The 22,215-nt window shown below is 39.0% G+C and overlaps 1 protein-coding gene across 4 annotated transcripts in view; it reads right to left on the reverse strand.

Annotated features, from left to right (window-relative positions):
• Positions 1-22,215, reverse strand: part of ACAP2 (ArfGAP with coiled-coil, ankyrin repeat and PH domains 2) — a 178,488-nt gene that overhangs the window by 110,993 nt on the left and 45,280 nt on the right. For all 4 annotated transcript variants that reach the window (XM_032171944.2, XM_032171943.2, XM_032171939.2 and 1 more), the window contains exon 2: positions 6,733-6,790. In XM_032171944.2, the coding sequence (XP_032027835.1) occupies positions 6,733-6,790 (58 nt within the window). The remainder of the gene's footprint in view (positions 1-6,732; positions 6,791-22,215) is intronic.

The raw sequence follows: 22,215 nt of genomic DNA on the forward strand, positions 1-22,215 counted from the left end.
TTCAAAGAAGCAGAAAAACTAAATTGTAAGAACAGATTCTGTTAAACTTCTAGATTAGGAGCAAGAAATAAAGGCATTCTCACCAAGCAGAAGAAGAGACAAGGTCATCTGCTGAGAATGAAGAACAATGTGGCAAATCTTGAGGTCTTGAAGAGCCACTAACAGTAACAAGAAAGGAACCTGACCGCATTTGGGGGAAACTGCTTTATATCAAGAATTCCAGGAATGTGTAGCACCATCAGTTAGTTGGTTTCACCAAACAGTTGTGTAACTTCCCCTGTAGGGTTTTATAGGCCAAATGTGGAACAAATAATATAGATGGTTAGACTTAAAATAGTGGAGAATTCTGCAGAGTAGGTATTATGGAAGGGACATGAAAGTCTCTGAAGAGAAATGATGTAATAAAATTAAGAGTACTCTGAAAGGGATCATAGCGGCATTATTTACAACAGCCAAAAAAGAGAAACAACTCAAATGTCCATCAACTGATGAATGGATAAACAAAATGAGGTACATCCATGCAACGATGCATTATCCAGCTATAAAAACAAAGGACTGATACATGCTACAACATGGATGAATCTTAAAAACATGCTAAGAGAAAGGAGCTAGACACATAAGATCAAATATTGTATTATTCCATTTATTTGAAATGTTCAGAATAGGCAAATCCAGGGACAGAAAGTAGATGAGGTTGCCAGAAGATAGAGGGAGAGGAGAATTGGGAGTGACTGCTAATAGATACAGGGTTTCCTTTCGGGGTGAAAAATATTTTGGAATTAGATAGTGGTGATGGTTGTACAACACTGGGACTATACTAAAAACCATGAATTACACACTTTGAAACAGTGGATTTTATGTTAGGTTAATTTTATCTCAACTTTTTTTAATTATAAAAAAGAGGAATACGTTGAAATGTATTTAAAAATTATCTGAGCAGCCATAAAAAAGAACGAGTTCATGTCCTTTGCAGAGACATGGACGAAGCTGGAAACCATCATTCTCAGCAAACTAACACAGGAACAGAAAACCAAACACCGCATGTTCTCACTCATAAGTAGGAGTTGAACAATGAGAAAACATGGACACAAGGAGGGGAACATCACACAACAGGGCCTGTTGGGGGCAGGGCAAAGGGAGGGAGAGCATTAGGACAAATGCGCGCGGGACTTAAAACCTAGATGATAGGTTGATGGGTGTAGCAAACCACCACGGCACATGTATACCTGTGTTACAAACCTGCACATTCTGCACATGTATCCCAGAACTTACAGTAAAATTTAAAAAAAAAAAAAAAAAACAGTGATCTGGAATATCACAAGTGGATAGTGAAAGACCAGAGATAGGGCTGAAGAACAGAAGCAGTAATGAGGCTGAGAACTGGAAGGACTGGAGACTCAAGTCAGAAAGTAGGATATCAGCATTCCAGATTTCAAAGATTAGAACCCTGGGTGATGAGGCACAGAACATAGCCATGAAATAGGTATCAGAAGTAGAACAGAGGTCACTATCACAGGAGTTACAGAGAAATGAAATTGTCATATAGCAGAACCACATATACGCTGCAGCTATCCAGCAGGAAGGACAGACTTGGCAATGAAGAGGGAGGGAGGCTGAAACAGAGAAGACTGAGACTTTGCCAGGTGTCAACATACTTGTTAGATGACACTGATAAATGAGATTATAACTGAATAATATAAACCTACAAAGAAGGAAGAGTTTTACCTACAAGATTAAATGTCAAGTCCATCTAAATTATCAAACTAATATCCCTAATTCATTCAACAACTTTTTACTAAGCGATTACTATGTCATAGACACTCTGCCAGATGACAGGAATACAAACAACTTATCTGCTGACTATCCTTCAGTAACATACTCTCCAATTCTTGTTTTTTCATGTGCAAATTAGGGCTATCAACTTTGCACTATTGCTATAATGATAAGAAATAATATAAGTAAAACACAGGACTTTGTATACACCAAGTATACAAAACAAATGAGGGTTTTTTCTTTTTCTTTTGAAATGGGGTCTTGCTCTGTCACTCAGGCTGCAGTGCAGTGGCACACGCATGCCACCACGCCAGGGGCACCATACCCAGCTAATTTTTGTATTTTTAGTACAGACAGGATTTCACCATGTTAGCCAGACTGGTCTCGAACTCCTGACCTCAAGTGATTCGCCTGCCTCGGCCTCCCAAAGTGCTGGGATTACAGGTGTGAGCCACCGCTCCTGGCCGGTTTTTTTCCTTTTTAAGGACGGTCTCTCTTCAAGGAGCTAACAGTGTGTTGAAGAGACAGCATCATTGTTTATTTAGAATTTACCACATGCCAAGAACTGTGCTAAGTACTTTACATGTATTATCTCATTTTAGTTTCATAATAATCCTATGAAACAGACCCTCTTATTTTCCCCATTTTGGAGAGAAGAAACTGAGGCACAGAAAGGTTGAAGAGCTTGTCCAAGTAAATGGACAAGTAAATGACAGAGCCAGACTCAAACCCAGCGGCAGCTCCAGGCTTTGTGTTCTCAACTACTAGGCTATGCTACCACGTAAAACTACCATATTATAACAGCTTAAATCAAAGTACATGCAAGAAACAATGCAACAGAAGAGAAAGAGCCAACGTTTGGTAGTACTTGGCTGAGATTTAAAGAGTATCTGCTCAATGGGGAACAAGCATTGCCAGTGAGACAATGCAACACATGCAGAAATTAAGCCTAGATGGCAACTATGATGCACTATGATGCTGTCAATGACAGAACACCTGGCAAGAATGGATCAATAATTGAACTCAGTAGAGCAATGCCACTCATAAAGCATTATTCACCAGAAAGAATGAACTACTGGTGGCGTACATTATAGGCAAAGTCAGCAAGCTAGTTTAACCTGTCCCTGGCATGATTTACAATGATGCTATAGGTGGAACTTGCCCTCCACTAACCTATGAAATCATTAACCTAGATTTGGAGCAACCCCTCCACCACCCGCATTAGTCCTTCATTGCCACTACCTTCAATAACAACCACTTCCTCCTCTCAGCCTCTCTTCCCTATGCTAACTCCCCACAGTTTCTAAAATAAAAATAATAGTTAATAGATTAACAATTTAGCTGGGCATCGGGGCTCACGCCTGTAATCCCAGCACTTTGGGAGGCCAAGGGGGGCAGATCACCTGAGGTTAGGAGTTCGAGACCAGCCTGGCCAATATGGTGAAACCCTGTCTCTACTAAAAATACCAAAAAATTAGCCAGGTGTGGTATCGTGCCCCTGTAATCCCAGCTACTCAGGAGGCTGATGCAGGAGAATCGCTTCAGCGTGGCAGATGGAGGCTGCAACGAGCCGAGATTGCACCACTGCACTCCTACCTGGGTGACAGAGCAAGAATCCATTTCAAAAAAAAAATTTTTTTAATTAAAAAAAAAAAAGAATTTGGGAGAGGTACAGAAACCAGAGAAATATAAAAGTAACTATGGAACTTCAGTGGGAGGGAAAATAGTGATATTTTTTAAGCTGTCAGGTTTCCATGTGTCCTTGGTAGCCCTTTGGGTAAGACAGACTCTAGAATGGGCTTACAGTTCTTAGTACTCAATGTCAATACTTCAATAACTTGTTTCAGATTTGAATCTTTTGGTCTGAAGATTCTAGCAGTGTGTGTGCCCTACCCCAAGTGAATAATACAAAGGAAAAAACAATCCACTCATAACAGCAAAATAATCAGCAAAAACATTGTCGGTGGATTCTATCTGTTTAGGTATTTTAAACTCTGAAGTGTCCCACCACAGGTGTTGCATATGATTTACATGTGGTTCTACCTTATTACATTACTCTTATTTCATGTATATAATACATATGTAATAATATATGTATTATTTATGTACATATAAGTAATAAGATATCCTTCTTATACCACTCTGATTCTTTAAAAGGCCTTGCCCCTCTACATACTCTCTCATAAATCTTCCATAAAATCAAAACTATATTTTCTGTTGTCTACCTTAAGAGTTTAAAATTTTGTTTCAAAGAGTACTTGAAAATAAATGTAATGTCTCAGCGTAAAAAATAAAATAAAATAAAATAGTAATAAAAAGCCAGACATGTAATTTTTAAGTAGAAACAAAGGAAGGCATTTTCAAGTAATATCCTTATCCAAAATCAAAATATTAATTTTTACAAAGACTTGCCTGGAAGCTAGCTAGCGTTCCTCAGAACATTTCTCAGTGGCATGTGCTTCCCCAACGCGGATCCTGAAGTGCAGTGATGCACAAGAAGAGCACTGAACTGATCATAAAGACAGAGGGGGCCGGGTGCGGTGGCTCATGCCTGTAATCCCGGCATTTTGGGAGGCCAAGGCAGGCAGATTGCCTGAGCGCAGGAGTTCAAGACTAGCCTGGGCAACACAGTGAAACCCCATCTCTACTAAAACATAAAAACTTAGCCAGGCATAGCAGCGTGAGCCTGTAATCCCAGCTACTCAGGAGGCTGAGGCAGGAGAAGTGCTTGAGCCTGGGAGGCGGAGGTTGCAGTGAGCCGAGATCGCGCCACTGCACTCCAGCCTGGGTAACAGAGCAAGACTCTGTCTCAAAAAAAAAGAAAAGGGGTTCTAACCCTGGTTGTGCCTCTTCTACTTTGTGATTTGAAGCAAGTCCCCGTCACTTTCTTGGGCTTTGGTACCCTCATCTATAAAATGGGAAAAACACTTGTCCTATCCTACAGGATTCTTGTAAAAATTAAAAAGATACTATATATTACAGAGCTTTAAAATTATAGAGTACTATACAAAAATAACATCTCTAAACATCTTCTAAAATTTTGATGTAATTTGTGTACATATAGAACTAATGCTATTTTATAGTTTCTAGACTATTTATATTATATAAAGATGTGTGTTTCATGGTTTCGAAACATTTGAAAACCTTCAGCTGAATATATTTCACATCCTTGCTACTCAAAAAGTGTGGGTCAACAGCATGGGCATCACCTGGAATTCCGGTTACCAACACAAAGTCTCAGGTGTCTCCAGCTACTGAATCAGAATCTGTCTTTTCACAAAATGAGATCCCCACAAAGTTAAGGTCTGAGAAGCACGACGTTACACAGCAATGCCATTTATAACAATAATTATTAAACTAGAAAGTTATTTTCAGAAAAGGTATTTCAAATATATACATCTGATTTATCTCCAGAAATTTAAAGAGAAACATGTTAATGAGCAGTGGTTTCAGAAGTATATCTAAACAAATGGATCAGAAGCTGTCTTACTCATTCTACTGCTTCTGCCTACTATATAGCAAACAGTGTTTCTTGGACAGACACCAAAAAAATCATCAATAATATAGACGGAGGGAGGCCGGGCGCGGTGGCTCACGCTTGTAATCCCAGCACTTTGGGAGGCCGAGGCGGGCGGATCACGAGGTCAGGAGATCGAGACCACAGTGAAACCCCGTCTCTACTAAAAATACAAAAAAAATTAGCCGGGCGTGGTGGCGGGCGCCTGTAGTCCCAGCTACTCGGAGAGGCTGAGGCAGGAGAATGGCGTGAACCCGGGAGGCGGAGCTTGCAGTGAGCCGAGATTGCGCCACTGCACTCCAGCCTGGGCGACAGAGCGAGACTCCGTCTCAAAAAAAAAAATATAGACGGAGGGAAACAATGTACATTTACCCTTCCATAAAATATGACCATACCGATTACTAAGTATGTATTTAAGCATTTCTGGCATTAGCTTAAAAATGGAATATTTTAAATTGTATTTATATTTGAACGTGGCCAGACCCAAATTTATACAATGGTCAGGTTATATATGAAATCCATTAAGCCACAAAAAAGAAAGATGCAATCTTTTTGGTAGAAAACACAGAAAAAGCTTCTCTTTTTTTTTTTTTTTTTGAGATGGAGTTTCATTCTTGTTGCCCAGGGTGGAGTGCAATGGCACGATCTCAGCTCACGGCAACCTCCACTTTCCCGGCTCAAGCGATTCTCCTGCCTCAGCCTCCCGAGTAGCTAGGATTACAGGCATGCACCACCACACCTGGCTAATTTTGTATTTTTTTAGTAGAGATGGGGTTTCTCCATGGTGGTCAGACTGGTCTCAAACTCCTGACCTCAGGTGATCTGCTCGTCTCAGCCTCCCAAAGTGCTGGGATTACAGGCAAGAGCCACCACACCTGGCCCCAGAAAAAGCTTTTAACAACATAAAGGATGTTTAGTGAGCTTTGAAGTCAGACATGGATTCGAATTCCTGCTCTAGCACTTAGATTAGACTTTACACAGGCTACTTAGTGTCTCTAGTCTTACTTTCCTCATGTGTAAAACTGGGATAATAATAGCATTTACCCTCATAGAGATAAAAAGCTACCAGGCCAGGTGCGATGGCTCACTCCTGTAATCCCAGCACTTTGGGAGGCCGAGGCAGGTGGATCACCTGAGGTCAGGAGTTTGAGACCAGCCTGGCCAACATGGGAAACCCTCTCTCTACTAAAAACACAAAAAATTAGCTGGGCATGGTGGTGCACGCCTGTAATCCCAGCTACTTGGGAGGCTGAGGCAGGAGGATCGTTTGAACCCAGGAGACGGAGGTTGTAGTGAGCTGAGATCATGCCACTGCACTCCAGCCTGGGTGACAGAGTGAGACTCTGTCTCCAAAAAATAAGAGACCTACTATTGTAGGTACTAATCATTATTTACGGCAAACGAGAATCAATGTTTTAAAAAGCTAAACATGTAAAATTTACCTTATCAAGTTTTAGTTCCAATTCTGCCACATCACCTTCTACTTCTTCCAAAGCTGCCCTAGAAAAATTAAATATAAAACAAGTTATTTCGTTTGTTTAAATGTACACTTTACTCTTGAAAAGTAACTCTAAATGAAAAGATAGATATGAATGCTTAAAAATTACACTTCACATGAAGTAATAATTACCTTGGAATTTAGTATCAATACTTCATAATCATGCAATACAACAGATAATACAATTATTGTTTAGGACAATGACAGAACACATTACGCTAATTTATACTCAGCATTAGTATCATTCCAATTAATAACACTAAATACAGCTATTTAGCATGCACTTTTTAAATGAATAAGAAATTTTAAAGGTTGAGGCGTACAAAGAATCAGATTTCTCGATAACAAAACACATGCAACCAAACTGCAAGGCATTGTTGGCAACCAAAAAGAAGAGCTTTTACTTTTAGAAATAGCTCAGAAAAATATCACCCTTGTTTTGTTTCCAAAGTATTTTTTTAATCAGCACCTAACACTAATTTTAGTCTCTCTTCTTCTCCTAGCAATATAATTTTAATACAGAAAAATTAGCAAAGGTTAGATTATGTAAAATGCAGAAACTAAATAAGCCAAATATTGTCTTATTGACAAAAGAGAATACAATTATAATACCAGTTAGCACTTCATATCACACTACAAGGCAACATTTCAAAACTGGAAATTTGTCTGAAACAAAATAGCAGCAACTAAGTTTTTGGGATGAAAACATTTTACACTCAAGAGTATGTATAACAAAATGTAATTTATCTACTTTAAGTCATTTATGCCATTTTCATATATCTACTTGATAAACTAGCAATTCTCAAATAGGTATTTTAAGATTTAACTAAATTTTTTTTAAGTTGGATAGTAATGGGGGATTTACACTGAGTAAGATATTCTCAGGAGACAGAGCTAGGACGAAAACTATTTCCAGAACAAGCATGGTGGCTCACACCTGTAATCCCAGCACTTTGGGAGGCTGAGGGGAAGGACTGCTTGGACCCAGGAGTTTGAGACCAGCCTAGGAAACACAGGAAGACCCTGTCTCTACAAAAAATAAAAAGATTAGCCAGGCATGATGGCTCACGCCTGTGGTCCCAGCTACTCAGGGGGCTGAGGTGGGAAGATCACTTGGGCCTGGGAGGTTGAGGCTTCAGTGCAATCCAGCCTAGGTGCTCCTGTCTCAAAATAAAACAAAAAACTCAATTTCCAGAACTCCCACTTCACCTCTGTGTGACCTCTGAATAATCACCTTATTGACTAGTGGTTCTGCTTCTCCATTGGGTAACATTTATTTTTAAGAAGTTTTTAAATCTCTAAAGAAAATAACTTTGAATTATTCAGTAAAGAAATGCCTATGATAAAATGAGATGCTCTAGCATATGATTGGAGAAAACGGAAGGTGCTGCACTCTGTAGCACAGAAACAGAAATACTTCTTCCGACTAAAAGTTTCTCATTAGCTTCAGCAAAGTTTTTCAAACTATGCATTGTCCCCTTAACCTAGAAAACATTTTTCATTCACATCAGTGCTCAGTCCCTTCACCTACTCATCATTTAAAACTTAATTTACACAAGAAAACAAATGTATGTGTATGAAGATATTCACTGTAACGGGTTAGAAACCTCGATGTGCAGCAATAGGAAATAATGTAAATACATTACGATATATCCATACCATTATGTGAGGCAGCAGATTTTAAATGAGGTTGAGGCCGGGCGCGGTGGCTCACGCTTGTAATCCCAGCACTTTGGGAGGCCGAGGCGGGCGGATCACGAGGTCAGGAGATCGAGACCACGGTGAAACCCCGTCTCTACTAAAAATACAAAAAATTAGCCGGGCGTGGTGGCGGGCGCCTGTAGTCCCAGCTACTCGGAGAGGCTGAGGCAGGAGAATGGCGTGAACCCGGGAGGCGGAGCTTGCAGTGAGCCGAGATTGCGCCACTGCACTCCAGCCTGGGCGACAGAGCGAGACTCCATCTCAAAAAATAAAAAAAAATAAAAAAAATAAATAAATAAATAAATGAGGTTGATCTGTATCTACTGATATGGAAATCTGCACAGCATAGAGTATTATATGGGGGAAAAAGCAAGCTACAAAATTATATGCATAGCATGAGCTCAATTTGGGAGCATATTTATCAGTCTATGAACTACAACTCTGAAGAATGGGGATTTGACAGCAGAAAGTACAAATAAGGATTTGCACTTTTTACTAAATTCTGGATTGTTTAACTATTTTCAACAACTATGCATTTTTAGGTAACGTTTAAAGCTAATAAAGGGGAAAAAGAAGTCCAAACACCACCTCCCCAAGACATGGTCCTCTTGGAACCCCTCAAACACTCAAGCTGAATGGCATACCCTCCCGTGCCCCTCCAGCACCTCACACACATTCTATCACTGTGCACCTCGCTACTAGTCTCAGTTCCCCATAGCAGTACAGACACGCAAACAAAATGTTTGTTGAGCCAAGGGTGAAACTCACTAAGTAAGCTAATTGTCAGATACCCTCTTCATTTACATTTTAACCTTTATTTATCTTTACTCAGTCTTCCATGTCTTTCAAGCAAAGTAGCTGAAATGACCAGTTTGAGATTTAATCGTTGGTTTCTACTAAACAAATGGGTTGGGAGAAACTTTTGTAACTTCTCCAATCTTATTTCACTGTGCAATTCTACTAATTCACTTTTGTAAAACAACACGTTTAAAGAAAGGTAAGCAGCAAGGCACAGTGGCTCACGCCTGTAATCCCAGCACTTCATCAGGAGGCCGAGCTGGGCAGATCACTTGAGGCCACGAGTTCTAGACCAGCCTGGCCAACAGAGCGAAAGCCAGTCTCTACTAAAAATACAAAAAGTAGCGTCAGGCCAGGAGTTTGAGACCAGTCTGGACAACAAAGCAAGACTCAGTCTCTCAAAAAATACAAAATAAAAAACGTTAGCCAGGCACGTAGTGTGTGGCTGTAATCCCAGCTACCGGGGACTCTGAGGCAGGAGGATTGCTTGAGCCCAGGAGTTTCAAGTTACAGTGAGCTATGACTGCACCACTGCGCTCCTGCCTGGGCCACAGGGCAAGACTCCATCTCTTTTTTTTTTTTTTTTAAGTGGGGGGTGGTAAAGACTAAATGAGGACTGTTCATATCATCAATCACAGTACATGACACAAAGAACAAAATCAATTCGCAGATTCTTTCTCTCCTTTGGCTTACCACTGAGATGACTTCTATTCATTAATGAGACAGAACCATTCTGGAACATATGTTTAATAAACTAATAAGTGAAATAAAAGAATTTACCCAACAATCTTTCAAAATATTAAATGATAGATATTATTTCTCTGCAATCCTCCCAAATTTTTACGAAGCATATAACTTTTATAAAAATGCAAGGCAATAAAGAGGCCAAAATTATAGACCCCTACCCTCCATAGCTTAAAATTTAATTTAAAAAAATCAAGTTATATACACATCAACAATGAAATAAAATATATGATTGAGCAGCAAAATGAGCAAAACAGAGAATAAGTAATAAGGTAAATAGATGTTAAGAGAAAGGGAAGAAAAGAGAAGAAAATGAGCACAGTCACAAGGGTCAGCAAACAATTACCCAACAGGCAAGTTTGATCCATAACCTGTTTTTACAGTCTATGAGCTAAAAATGGTTTCTACATTTTTAAGTGGCCGAAAAATATTTTTAAAAAATAATATTTTGTGATGCATGAAAATTATATTAAACTCAAATTTCTGTTCCTCTAAAGTTTTACAGAAGCAGAGACAAGTTAGTTCACTTCCGTACTCTCTACGGCAGCTTTCACGCCATAATGGCATAGTTGAGTAGTTGCAAGAGAGACCATATGGCCCACAAAGCACAAAATATTTACTATCTGGCCCTTTACAGAAAAAGCTTACTGACCATTATGAATGTCAAATATAAGAACGTGAATGAAAATCTTTTCTCATATATGAAATACATAAAAGAAAATAAAATTTGGACTTAGCTCTAGCTGTCTGTACTCTAAGAAGCTGAATAAGCCCAGAATTCAGAAAAACAGATACTTTATTTTTAATAACAATACCTTCATTCTCTTATCTATTCATGCATCACAGTTTTTTATTATCAATTGAAAAATAGTTACCTAAAAACATAAAACTAGAAGAGAAGCCGGGTGCGGTGGCTCATGCCTGTAATCCCAGCACTTTGGGAGGCTGAAGTGGGTAGATCACATAAAGTCAGGAGTTCAAGACCAGCCCAGCCAACATGGTGAAACCACTTCTCTAATAAAAATATGAACATTAGCCAGGCGTGGTGGCGGGCACCTGTAATCCCAGCTACTAGGGAGGCTGAGGCAGGAGAATCGCTTGAACCCAGGAGGCGGAGGTTGTGGTGAGCTGAGATCATGCCATTGCACTCCAGCCTGGGACACAAGAGCAAAACTCCATCTCAAAAAAAAAACCAATAAGAAAACTAGAAGAGAAAAAAATCCAATAGCAAGTTTAACACCAAGACATGGCTATGAAATGAATGAGGCTCAAAAACAGAACTCTCTCCACTCAGATAACTGCATATTCTTGTAGCAATAAACTTTCTAAGCTACTGTTTGTAAAAAGAGTATATATTAAAACAACTAAATACATTAAATGTGTAATATGAGCATTACATTTTCCTTATAAAATTATTTGAAAGAAAAAAGAAGTATGGGCCAGGCACGGTGGCTCACGTCTGTAATCCCAGCACTTTGGGAGGCCGAGGCGGGCAGATCACTTGAGGTCAGGAGTTCAATACCAGCCTGGCCAGCATGATGAAAACCCATCTCTACTAAAAATACAAAAATTAGCCAGGCGTGGTGGTGCATGCCTGTAATCCCAACTACTTGGCAGGCTGAGGCAGGAGAATCGCTTGAACCCAGGAGGCAGAGGTTGCAGTGAGCCAAGATTGCGTCACTGCACTCCAGCCTGGGAGACAGTGAGACTGTGTCTCAAAAAGGAAAAAAAAAAAAAAAAAAGAAGTATGCTAAATAATTATTTTTCCCATCCATTTAAAATCCTTGAAAACTAAAAACAACCACCAAAAAAAAAAAAAAAAAAAAAAACCCTTCACTCCAACTTGGCAATAGCCTTAAAATGAAATTAATAATTTAAAATTAGGTCACATGGTGACGCAATCTAAACTGCCAATAGCAGGATATTCAAGATCATTAATAGGCACATAAATATCCTCAAACATTAAGGGTGAATTTCAGGCTCTAAGTCATAACTACCTAATAAAAAATCATCAAATAGAAATAAATACTCAAAACGTGCAGATTTTGAAACTGTTGTATTCCTTTGTTTTATATAATACATGTATTTCTAAAAGCTGCATGTAAATTGAATAACCGTTTAGAGACTCAGGAGAGGTGCCTGTATGTATGTGTCCATCATAGTACCTACCATCCTAAGTCAACTTCCTCTTTCAGCTCAACAGCCTTATGTACCCTGGGCAATGCTGGACTATTCTTTGCAAGGAAAGGACAACAGCTGCATCAAGGGCAGTCCTGGGATTTGTTAAGTGGTCAAAAAGAGTGACGAAAAGGCCCTATACCGATGAGATTACTCCCCTCTGTTTTTGACCAGAAAACAACACAGCACACACTCTAGAAACCTGCTTTTTAATAGAAATCCCCATTAAATACTTTTATAATGTGAATGGCCACCCCTTATTAGTTTGGTTAAGTGCTGGGTCCTTTATGCTGGGTCTCTGCAACATCTTTATGTTGAGAGGCAGTAGAATAAAGTTTAAAAAAAAAAAAAAGAAAACTGCTTGTGTTTGAATCACTACTATACTTCTTACTAGCTGTGTAATGATGAACAAGTTTTTTGTGTTTCAATTTCTCCTCTAAAACACAGATAAACAACAGTCTCTCCCACAGAGACGTATGACAAATGTTAATATCCATGTGAAAAAAGTCAGTGAATGTCAGCTATGAGTATTTACATAGTGTTAAAGAAAATACACAATCTCTTTGTTTTCATGTTATGGGGCCACACGAGAAGAAAGCAGTAATAAGATCATCACATACTTCCAAAATGAATTTGAAATAGTCTGAAAAAGGGGCAAAAAACAGTTAAAATAGGCCTAAGATCAGCAATTAAAACAGCAAATCTAATTTCCTTTAAGAGAAAACACTTCTAGGAGTGCAAAAGGCTTATTGGAAGAAAGACAAAAACACAATACTGCTGTCCCTTTCCAAAGATCACACATCAAATACAGACTGGAGTCCTCTCCTAACTTCCTAACTTCAATCTAGACTAGAGGACTACATATATATGACATACAAGATGATGAAATATTTAAAAATCTACTTGGTTTCTAAGGTTATCAAGGTAGGTTCTATCCAACTCCTCTAAGAGCCTAAAAACAGAGGAGAACCAACATAGAATCAGTATGAATGAAGGTTACAGTTCTAAATTTATATTTACACTTAATCTTAGCCAAAAGGCCAAGAAGCAACTGTATATTTGTTACATAATAATAACCTTTTATAAATGTCTCCGCTGGCCAGGAATGGTGGCTCATGGCTATAATCCCAGCACTTTGGGAGGCCAAGGCAGGTACATCACGGGAGGTCAGGAGTTCGAGGCCAGCCTGATCAACATGGTGAAACCCAGTCTCTACTAAAAATACAAAATTAGCCAGGCGTGGTGGCGCATGCTTGTAATCCCAGCTACTCAGGAGGCTGAGGCAGGAGAATCACTTGAACCCAGGAGGCAGAGGTTGCAGTGAGCCAAGATCACGCCATTGCACTCCAGCCTGGGCAACAAGAGTGAAACTCCATCTCTAAATAAATAAATAAATAAAATAAATGTCTCTGCCTTCATTGTTTTCAGAAGTTTCAATGGATGAAATTAAAAGGTCTTTCTTCTCTATTTATTATCTTAGAAATGTTGTAACTGCTCCTATGTGCTCAAATTGGTCTACTAAGCAAACCTAGCTAGATCCATGAGAAATTCAGTCCTGTAATAGGAAAGGGAGTAGTGGAAAAACAAACTAGAAATGGAAACCAACATTTTAGTCTGTCAACTAACATGAGCCCCTGAGAAAATCATTTAATCACACCAGACCTCAGTTCTCTCACTCTGGAACAGCTTGAATATCACTTCAAGACCTAACATTCCATTATTTGGGATTAAGCATTCAAAGGAAAGCTATTGGGTTGGGGCAAAAGTAATTATGGTTTTTTGCCATTACTTTTGCACCAACCTAATAGAACCTGGATTTGTTTCTCTTCTAAGTAAGATTTCCTCCAGGCCCTTGCTTGTGGTTTCAAAAGAGTTAAGGAGGAAAAAAAAATGTTTAAGCCATAAAAAAAAAACTCACCAAATTTTATATTAACAGGTTTCATTCATCTTCTCAAAAGTCTCCTCTGCATAGTTCTTAAAAGACAAGGAGTACGAATATAGATGAAAATAGTGGGATTTTTAAGGTTTTTTGTTTGGCTTAATATTTTGGAGGAAAACAGATTTATTTTATTTTTTGTAGAGACAGGGTCTCATTATGTTGACCAGTCTGGTCTCGAACTCCTGGCCTGAAGCAATCATCCCATCCCAGCCTCCCAAAGTACTAGGATTACAGGCGTGAGCCATCACACTTGGCCAGAAAAAAAATTTTGTTTTCCATCCACGTTTGTATCTTTCTAAGCAAGCCCCATTATATTTCTGTTTTATAGATTGTAAACATTACTCTGCCACTTCCCGGTGGAAAAAAAAAAAACTTTTTTTAAAAAAAGTAGCTAAAAAAAAAAAAAATCTATAACCCTTTTCCCCTCAAATTTTCCCCTGTCAATACACAGTATCCAAAATAAAACCATCAGGGGCCAGGGAGGAGTATAATTGAAAAAGCAATCAAATCACAGCACAAGGTTGAGATGCAAATAGTGTGGCCCTGGTGAATGAATATCACACTCTTAAGTCATAACTCAGATATCAACAACCCCTTTAAATCCCAGCTTATGATTTAAAAAATAAAAAAAATTTAAAAAAAGGAAGAACTTAAAATATTATCCAGATAATAGGGCCGGGTGCAGTGGCTCACGCCTGTAATCCCAACACTTTGGGAGGCAGAGGTAGGAGGATCACCTGAGGTTGGGAGTTCGAGACCAGCCTGACCAACATGATGAAACCCTGTCTCTACTAAAAATACAAAATTAGCCGGGTATGGTGGCGCATGCCTGTAATCCCAGCTACTCGGGGGGTGAGGCAGGAGAATTGCTTGAACCTGGGAGCCGAAGGTTGCAGTGAGCTGAGATCGCACCACTGCACTCCAGCCTGGGCAACAAGAATGAAACTCAGTCTCAAAAAAACAAAACAAAACAAAAAAAAAATATATATATATATATATATTCCAGATAATCATCCTACGTGGAGAATTTGAGGTGGGAGGAGAGGTCTATAGAATCTTCTGTTCCTGGGGCTTCAGCTTCTCATATTAACAGTTATATGATTTCAATAGTCACTTCCAAATTTGCTCTGCATAAAGATAGTAGCTATATATAGTCATTTTTAACATGTGTAGTGGCAAATATTCATTATTGACAGAATACTAATCTAAGGAAATACTAGTAATGTTTTAAGTGTGATCAGATATGAAGTTATTCTTTTTCTCTAACACAAAAAAAAAACAAAAAACAACTCTTCTTTTTAAAGTTGACTTTCTACAAAATCATTCCATTTCCAAGAATTCTTATCATTGTAGTAGGCTTCAACATGACAGGAAAATTAAGTTATCACTGCTTAAAGGGTTAAAATCAAATTTTCAACCAAAGCAATTAAAGTTTGGTGTTATTAGTAGAGTGTCACAGGCAATACATCTAAGGAGAAGACAGCATTGTAAACTTCATGATTCATAAAAGGGGCAGAGGAGATTTCCATGAAGAAAGAACATTGTGGCTGATAATAATGAAAAGACAACCAAGTATTTCAAAGATGGGATATAAGCAGACCCTCAATGAGAGAAGGAAGCAAGATGGCAAGGATATTTAGGGACAGACCCAGACAAAACTGTCAAAAATTAGAATCAGAGGCCAGGCGAGGTGGCTCATGCCTATAATACTGGCAATAGTTTGGGAGGCCAAGGCAGGAGGACAGCATGAGCCCAGGGGTTTCAGACCAGCCCCAGCAGCATAGCAAGACTCCGTCTCTATAATTAACTGATTAATTAACTACATTATCATCAGAAACCTGCCATATTCCTGCTTTTATGGCTGTTTCCCGTTACCCTTTTCAGGAATTGCAAGTGGTACTAGAGGCACAGAATATCCTGCAAATCACAGCAGGTGGGGAACCAAATACTCAGCCTTGCAGGGTTCTCTCCACGACATATCACGGGCTGCTCAACAATCACATCTATAACTTTCCCAGGCTCCTCCATAAACAACCAAGCACCTGTATTAATACATAATAAAAGTTATTCTGCATTACATCTTCCTGTTTTATAATCTACATGCCACCTTCATGCATGATATCACATTTGTATATTAAGAGAAGACTAGGCTGGGCGCAGTGGCTCAGGCCTGTAATCCCAGCATTTTGGGAGGCCAAGGTGGGTGGATCTCTCCAGGTCAGGAGTTTGAGACCAGTCTGGCTAACGCAGTGAAACCCTGTCTGTACTAAAAATACAAAAAAATTAGCCAGGCGTGGTGCTGCACGCCTGTAATCCCAGCTACTCCAGTGGCTGAGGCAGGAGGATCACTTGAACCCGGGAGGCAGAGGTTGCAGTGAGTTGAGATTGTGCCACTGTGCTCCAGCTTGGGAGACAGAGTGAACTCTGTATCGAAAACAAAGAGAGAAGACTACAGAACAGTAACGTGAAATACAAAGAGAAAAGCATTGAGTACCTAAGCGACAACCCCAGAATCACAGAATCTTGAATTGGGAGAAAACTTAGTAAACTGCTAAATGACAGAACTATTAGATGAAAGTAAAGCAGCTGTGTTTAAAAAACCATTTTACACAGTATTTCATCTCCATTAAGCCCCAGAAATTTTACAAGATCTGTAAAGAGGAAGATGAATACAAATTTAAGAGCCTAATCAACAGGCTCAGGGTTTTAAAGACAATCTTCACACTATAAACCACCTGGGATGGTAAACTTCTAACACTGAAGCACCTTCTACTCCTCAGCAGAATGAGCACCCCACCACCACCATTTCCAGAGAGCACTCTGTGCACTTCAAATAGAGAGCCTGACATTCAATTTACTAATGATAATTAAATTATTGGTCATTATGTCTAGACTGAGGACCTCAAAAGCAGACACTATGATTCATTTAGCTATCTCTAGTTCAGCTAGTTACCAGGTAAACATTTGTTGAATGGGTGGATGAATGGAGCATTTAAAACAACTGTTATTTGCGGCCTGGGGTCACTCAAAATGGTTATATACCTGTATCTTATCTCAGTATACACGTATTTATGTGTAACTTTCCAATTCCCTCTTGCTCCAGACTTCTTGTTATTCCAATCTGCTATGCCCTCTCCAGCCTTATATAAATGCTACTATAAAAGTCTCCAGAAAAAAATAGAAGAATAAAAAACTACAAACAATTGCATAAACCTTAAAACTAAAGTTATAATGAAAAAAGGAAAAAGTCTCCTTTTGGCATACAAGGTCGTACCTATTTACCTATATGTAACCATTATTATAGGTATAATTTTTTAAGTTGACAGAAAAGGAAAATTTTTACAATATAATACTCTTCTAGAATAATACAGATTTGGACTTCTAAAACAGGCCTTTACAGAAATTTGACAGGAGCTAAGGAGGTATTCGCTCCACCACGAGCACAAAATTACATTATCATGATTTCTTCAATACATTCAATTTATGATCAGACAGGATCCTTGGACACTCGAAGAAAAGAATCAAACAAGTTATACTAATCAGAAGCAGGGAAAAGTTTAAAAGCAACAACTTAAAATTTATTTTTTAAAAAACACCATTCCTAGAAAAATTCTGGCAAATGAAGCAATTTCCCTTTTCTCTAACAACAAACGGCAGCAAATGTGCATTGTTTGGAATATAAGAACAAAATAAACAATGATCCTTGCCATCCTAGAGCTCACATTCTGAAGGGGAAGACAAGCTATAAACAGTAAACATCAACAAGTCAACTGGATGGTATGCGATAAGGTGGGAAGTACTATGGGGAAAAAGGGAAAGCGAAACAAGGGGAGAGAGGGACGGCTACAATTTTACTCTTTAAAATTGATCAAAATAGTCCTCACTGAGAAAATGACATTTGAGCAAAGACCTGAAGTAACACAGTGAACCATGCAGACAAGGGTGTTAACAGGCAGAAAAAGCCACCAATGCAACATTCCTGGAACGTTCAATAGCAAGGGGGCCTGTATGGCCGAAACAGAACCAGAAAGGGAGAGAGCTGCAGAAGAAATCAGAATGCTCATGGAGAGCCCATCACATTGAGAACCTTGTAGGCCCGCAGCAATGATAACAGCAGCTATACCGGGTAACCACTGAAAGGTCTGCACCAGAGAAGAAATATGCTGTAAAGTCTTTTGTCAAGACTCATTCTGGCTGCTATGTGGAGAAGACTGCAAAGAAACAAAAGAGGAAGAAGCGAAGAGACTAGTAAGGAGGCTACAGCAGTCATCCAGATGAAAGATGAAGATGGCTCAAGGTAAGCACCAATCAGTGGTGAGAAATGCTAAGATTCTGGATATATTTTGTATGTAGAGCCAAGAGGATTTCTTGATGAATTAGATGTGACATGCAAGCATATGCATGCATACACCAGGTACAGGTAAATGTGTAATCAAGTATAATTTCAAAGTTTCAGGCTGGAGCAAAAAGAAAAATAGTTACAATCAACTGAGATGGGGAAGACTATAGGCAGAACAGATTTAGGGAAAGAAGATCTAGAGTTCAGTTTTGGATTTGACTCCAAAATATTTACTAGATACACAAGTGATGACTTCAAATAGGTGGAGGCACATGAGTCTAGAGTTTAGGAGAGAAGTCTGAGTTGGAGGTATAAGTTTAGTAATCAAGAGCACATAGATAGTATCGGCAGCCATAAGACTGGACATTATTAAAATAAAAAGTAAAGACAGAAATGAGTTAAGCCTTGGGGCATTTTGACATTAAAGGTCAGAAGAACAAAACAAATGAGGAAAAGAATCTGAGAAGCAGCAACTGATGACATAAGAAGAAAACCAGGCCCCGCGCGGTGGCTCATTCCTATAATCCCAGCTCTTTGGAAGGCCGAGGCGCAAGAATCACTTGAGCCCAGGAGTTCAAGACCAGCCTAGGCAACATACATACATACATACACACATAAAATAAGAAGAAAACCAAGAGGGTGTCATAGAGAAGGGAAGTGGAAAAAGTATTATCAAGGAAGAAGAAGTTATCAAGTATGTCAAAAGCTGTTGACAGGTCAAACAAGAGGACTAAGAATTAACATCAGGTTTAAGTCAAATTAAAATGGCTGAAAACAATTTTAGAAATGTTGAAAAACACTTCTGGCCTGATATTTTTGATGAACCAAAAATGTGCTTCTAAGGAAGAGATCAAATATTTTTAAATATCCCAGAAATATAAAATTATTGAATTATAGGCAGCACATGAGAATAAAAATGTTCCCAACTAGATACCCTGAAAATGCGTTGTAACATTCAGGAAGAAAGGTAAGTAACTAGATTCCCTGCCTCCCCTTTCCATTCTCAACCCATTCCGTGAAGCTAAAGGTAATTCATTGGATGAAAAAGAAATCTTCATTTTCTTTCTCAGAAGGCTGAGGCAAAAGTTATATTGCCATATATACACACACACATATATATTTATATATATACACACATATATAGTTTATATATATACAGACATATGTATTCATATATATACACACATCTATATATACACACATATGTATTTATATAATATAAATATATTTAAATTATATAATTATAATATATAATTCTTTCTTTTTTTTTTTGGAGACAGAGTCTTGCTCTGTCACCCAGACTAGAGTGCAATGGCGCAATCTCGGCTCACTGCAACCTCTGCTTCCCAGGTTCAAGTGATTCTCCTACCTCAGCCTCCTGAGTAGGTGGGATTACAGATGAGCACCACCACACCTAGCTACTTTTTTGTCTACTTTTAGTAGAGATGGGTTTCACCATGTTGTCCAGGCTGGTCTCGAACTCCTGATCTCAAGTGATCCGCCCGCCCCAGCCTCCCAAAGTTCTGGGATTATAGGCATGAGCCACCGCAACCAGCCTATTGCCACTTATATTAAACACAGTCTAACTCCTACAAATACAAGGACTGCTAATCTAGCCCTCACTCTCCATGAGACAAGGTACGGAGAGACCGACATCTGTGCTTTCTTGTCTTTCTATAAAATTAGGATTGATTGCAATTCAACTCTATGGTTCATTTTGTATGGCTATGGTTACTGTTACCCTTTGCTGATGAACTCTCAAAATTAAAGGAACACATATACAAGCCCAATTACTTCCAATTAATTTCATTAACTGTTAAGGATGATGTATTGGTCTATTCTTTCATTGCTATAAAGAAACACCTGAGGCCTGGTGCAGTGGCTCACACCGGTAATCCCAGCACTTTGGGAGGCCGAGGTGGGCAGATCACAAGGTCAGGAGTTCGAGACCAGCCTGATCAACGTGGTGAAACCCCATCTCTATTAAAAATACAAAAATTAGCTGGGTGTGGTGGCGTACACCTGTAATCCCAGCTATTCAGGAGGCTGACGCAGGAGAATTGCTTGAACCCAGGAGGCGGAGGTTGCAGTGAGCCGAGATTGCACCACTGCACTCCAGCCTGGGCAACAGAGCGAGACTCCATCTCAAAAAAAAAAAAAAAAAAGTATCTGAGACTGGGTAATTTATAAAGAAAAGAGGTTTAATTGGCTCATGGTTCTGCAGGCTGTATAGGAAGCGTGACAGTGGCTTCGGGAAGGCCTCAGGAAACCGAATCACGGCAGAAGGCAAAGGGGAAGCAAACACGTCTTACGTGGCCAGAGCAGGAGCCAGGGGCAGGGGGAGGAGTTACACATTCTTAAACGAGCAGATCTTGTGAAACTCTATCATAAGAACAGCACCAAGAGCATGATGGTAAACCATTCATGAGAAACTGCTCCCATGATCCAATCACCCCCACACCAGGCTTACCTCCAGCAATGGGGATTACAATTTAACATGAGATTTGGGCGGGGACACAGATCCAAACCATATCAGGTGGATTATACATTCTGTCCTACAAATTTAGCAATCTTGTCTTTCGGCAATAAACATAACTGGAAAACTGGGTTACCTCTGCTTGAATAATCAATCTAGCTACATTAACCTTAATGCAATCACATCAAGAATCAAGAGTCGAGAATCTTTATACTTCAAAATTTACTTTCTATCAGTAAGTCCTCACCCTCTTATTTAAATATCCTCATATTCTAAAGGAGATTGTGTAATTTAAGTGATAGATTGTAAAACTTCAGTCATGTGTACTCAGGCTGGGCATTTATTTATATTCCATAGTTTATCACTGATTTACCATGGCTAGGAAAGGACTACAGATACAGTGGATACTCATTAAAACACCTGTTGATTTCTACAGCATCATAGTTGCACATTCCTGGTGATACCTAATATTACCATCTAAATAACAGAAAACTATTCATCCCAAGACACCAGATTGAGAGAACTAAAAATCCCGGCCTCAAGTGATCCTCCCACCCTGACCTCCCAAAGTGTTGAGTTTACAGGGGTGAGCCTTCTTTTCTTTCTTCTAAGCTACAGGTTTGATCAAACACTCAGTTCCCCTTTTGCTCCAGATAGTTTGTATTTTGAATAAATATTTCATATGCCTTTATTCTTGGCCCTAGATTTTACCACTTTACATTGATTGGATTTGAGTAAGTCTGCTGACAGCTTTGACAGTCATGTACTTACCTTCATAAAACTCGTAAGTGTGACACTTCCAAGGAAGTATAAACTAAGACACACTACAAGTTCAAAACATGTTGTGTCTGACAGAATTCAAGGAGAAAGAAATGTAAACTACTAAAATTTTTGCAGACAGATTGGCTTAAATGCTTAAATATTATCTGTCCTATAGCTTAAATCTTGTCACGTAACATATTTAAACATGTCTTTAATGACCCACCTTATAAAAGGATCCTATGAGAGAGAGAGAGAGAGGAAGGAAGGCAGACAGGCAAAAAAATGACATTTTCACTTCATAAAAATTTAAATACCTGTACATGCAATATAAAAAAATACAGTTAAACAAATAATTCTTATTAGTGAATGGAAATAAAATTTTGAAACTAAACTTATAGAAAGAATATTTTTAGTTAAAAAAAAACAAAAAAAAAACAACCCAGGGGTGGTAGCTCCATGTCTATAATCCCAGCACTTTGGGAAACTGAGG

The sequence above is a fragment of the Hylobates moloch genome, unplaced genomic scaffold (assembly GCF_009828535.3).
Source record: "Hylobates moloch isolate HMO894 unplaced genomic scaffold, HMol_V3 SCAFFOLD_13, whole genome shotgun sequence".
Lineage (NCBI taxonomy): Eukaryota > Metazoa > Chordata > Mammalia > Primates > Hylobatidae > Hylobates > Hylobates moloch.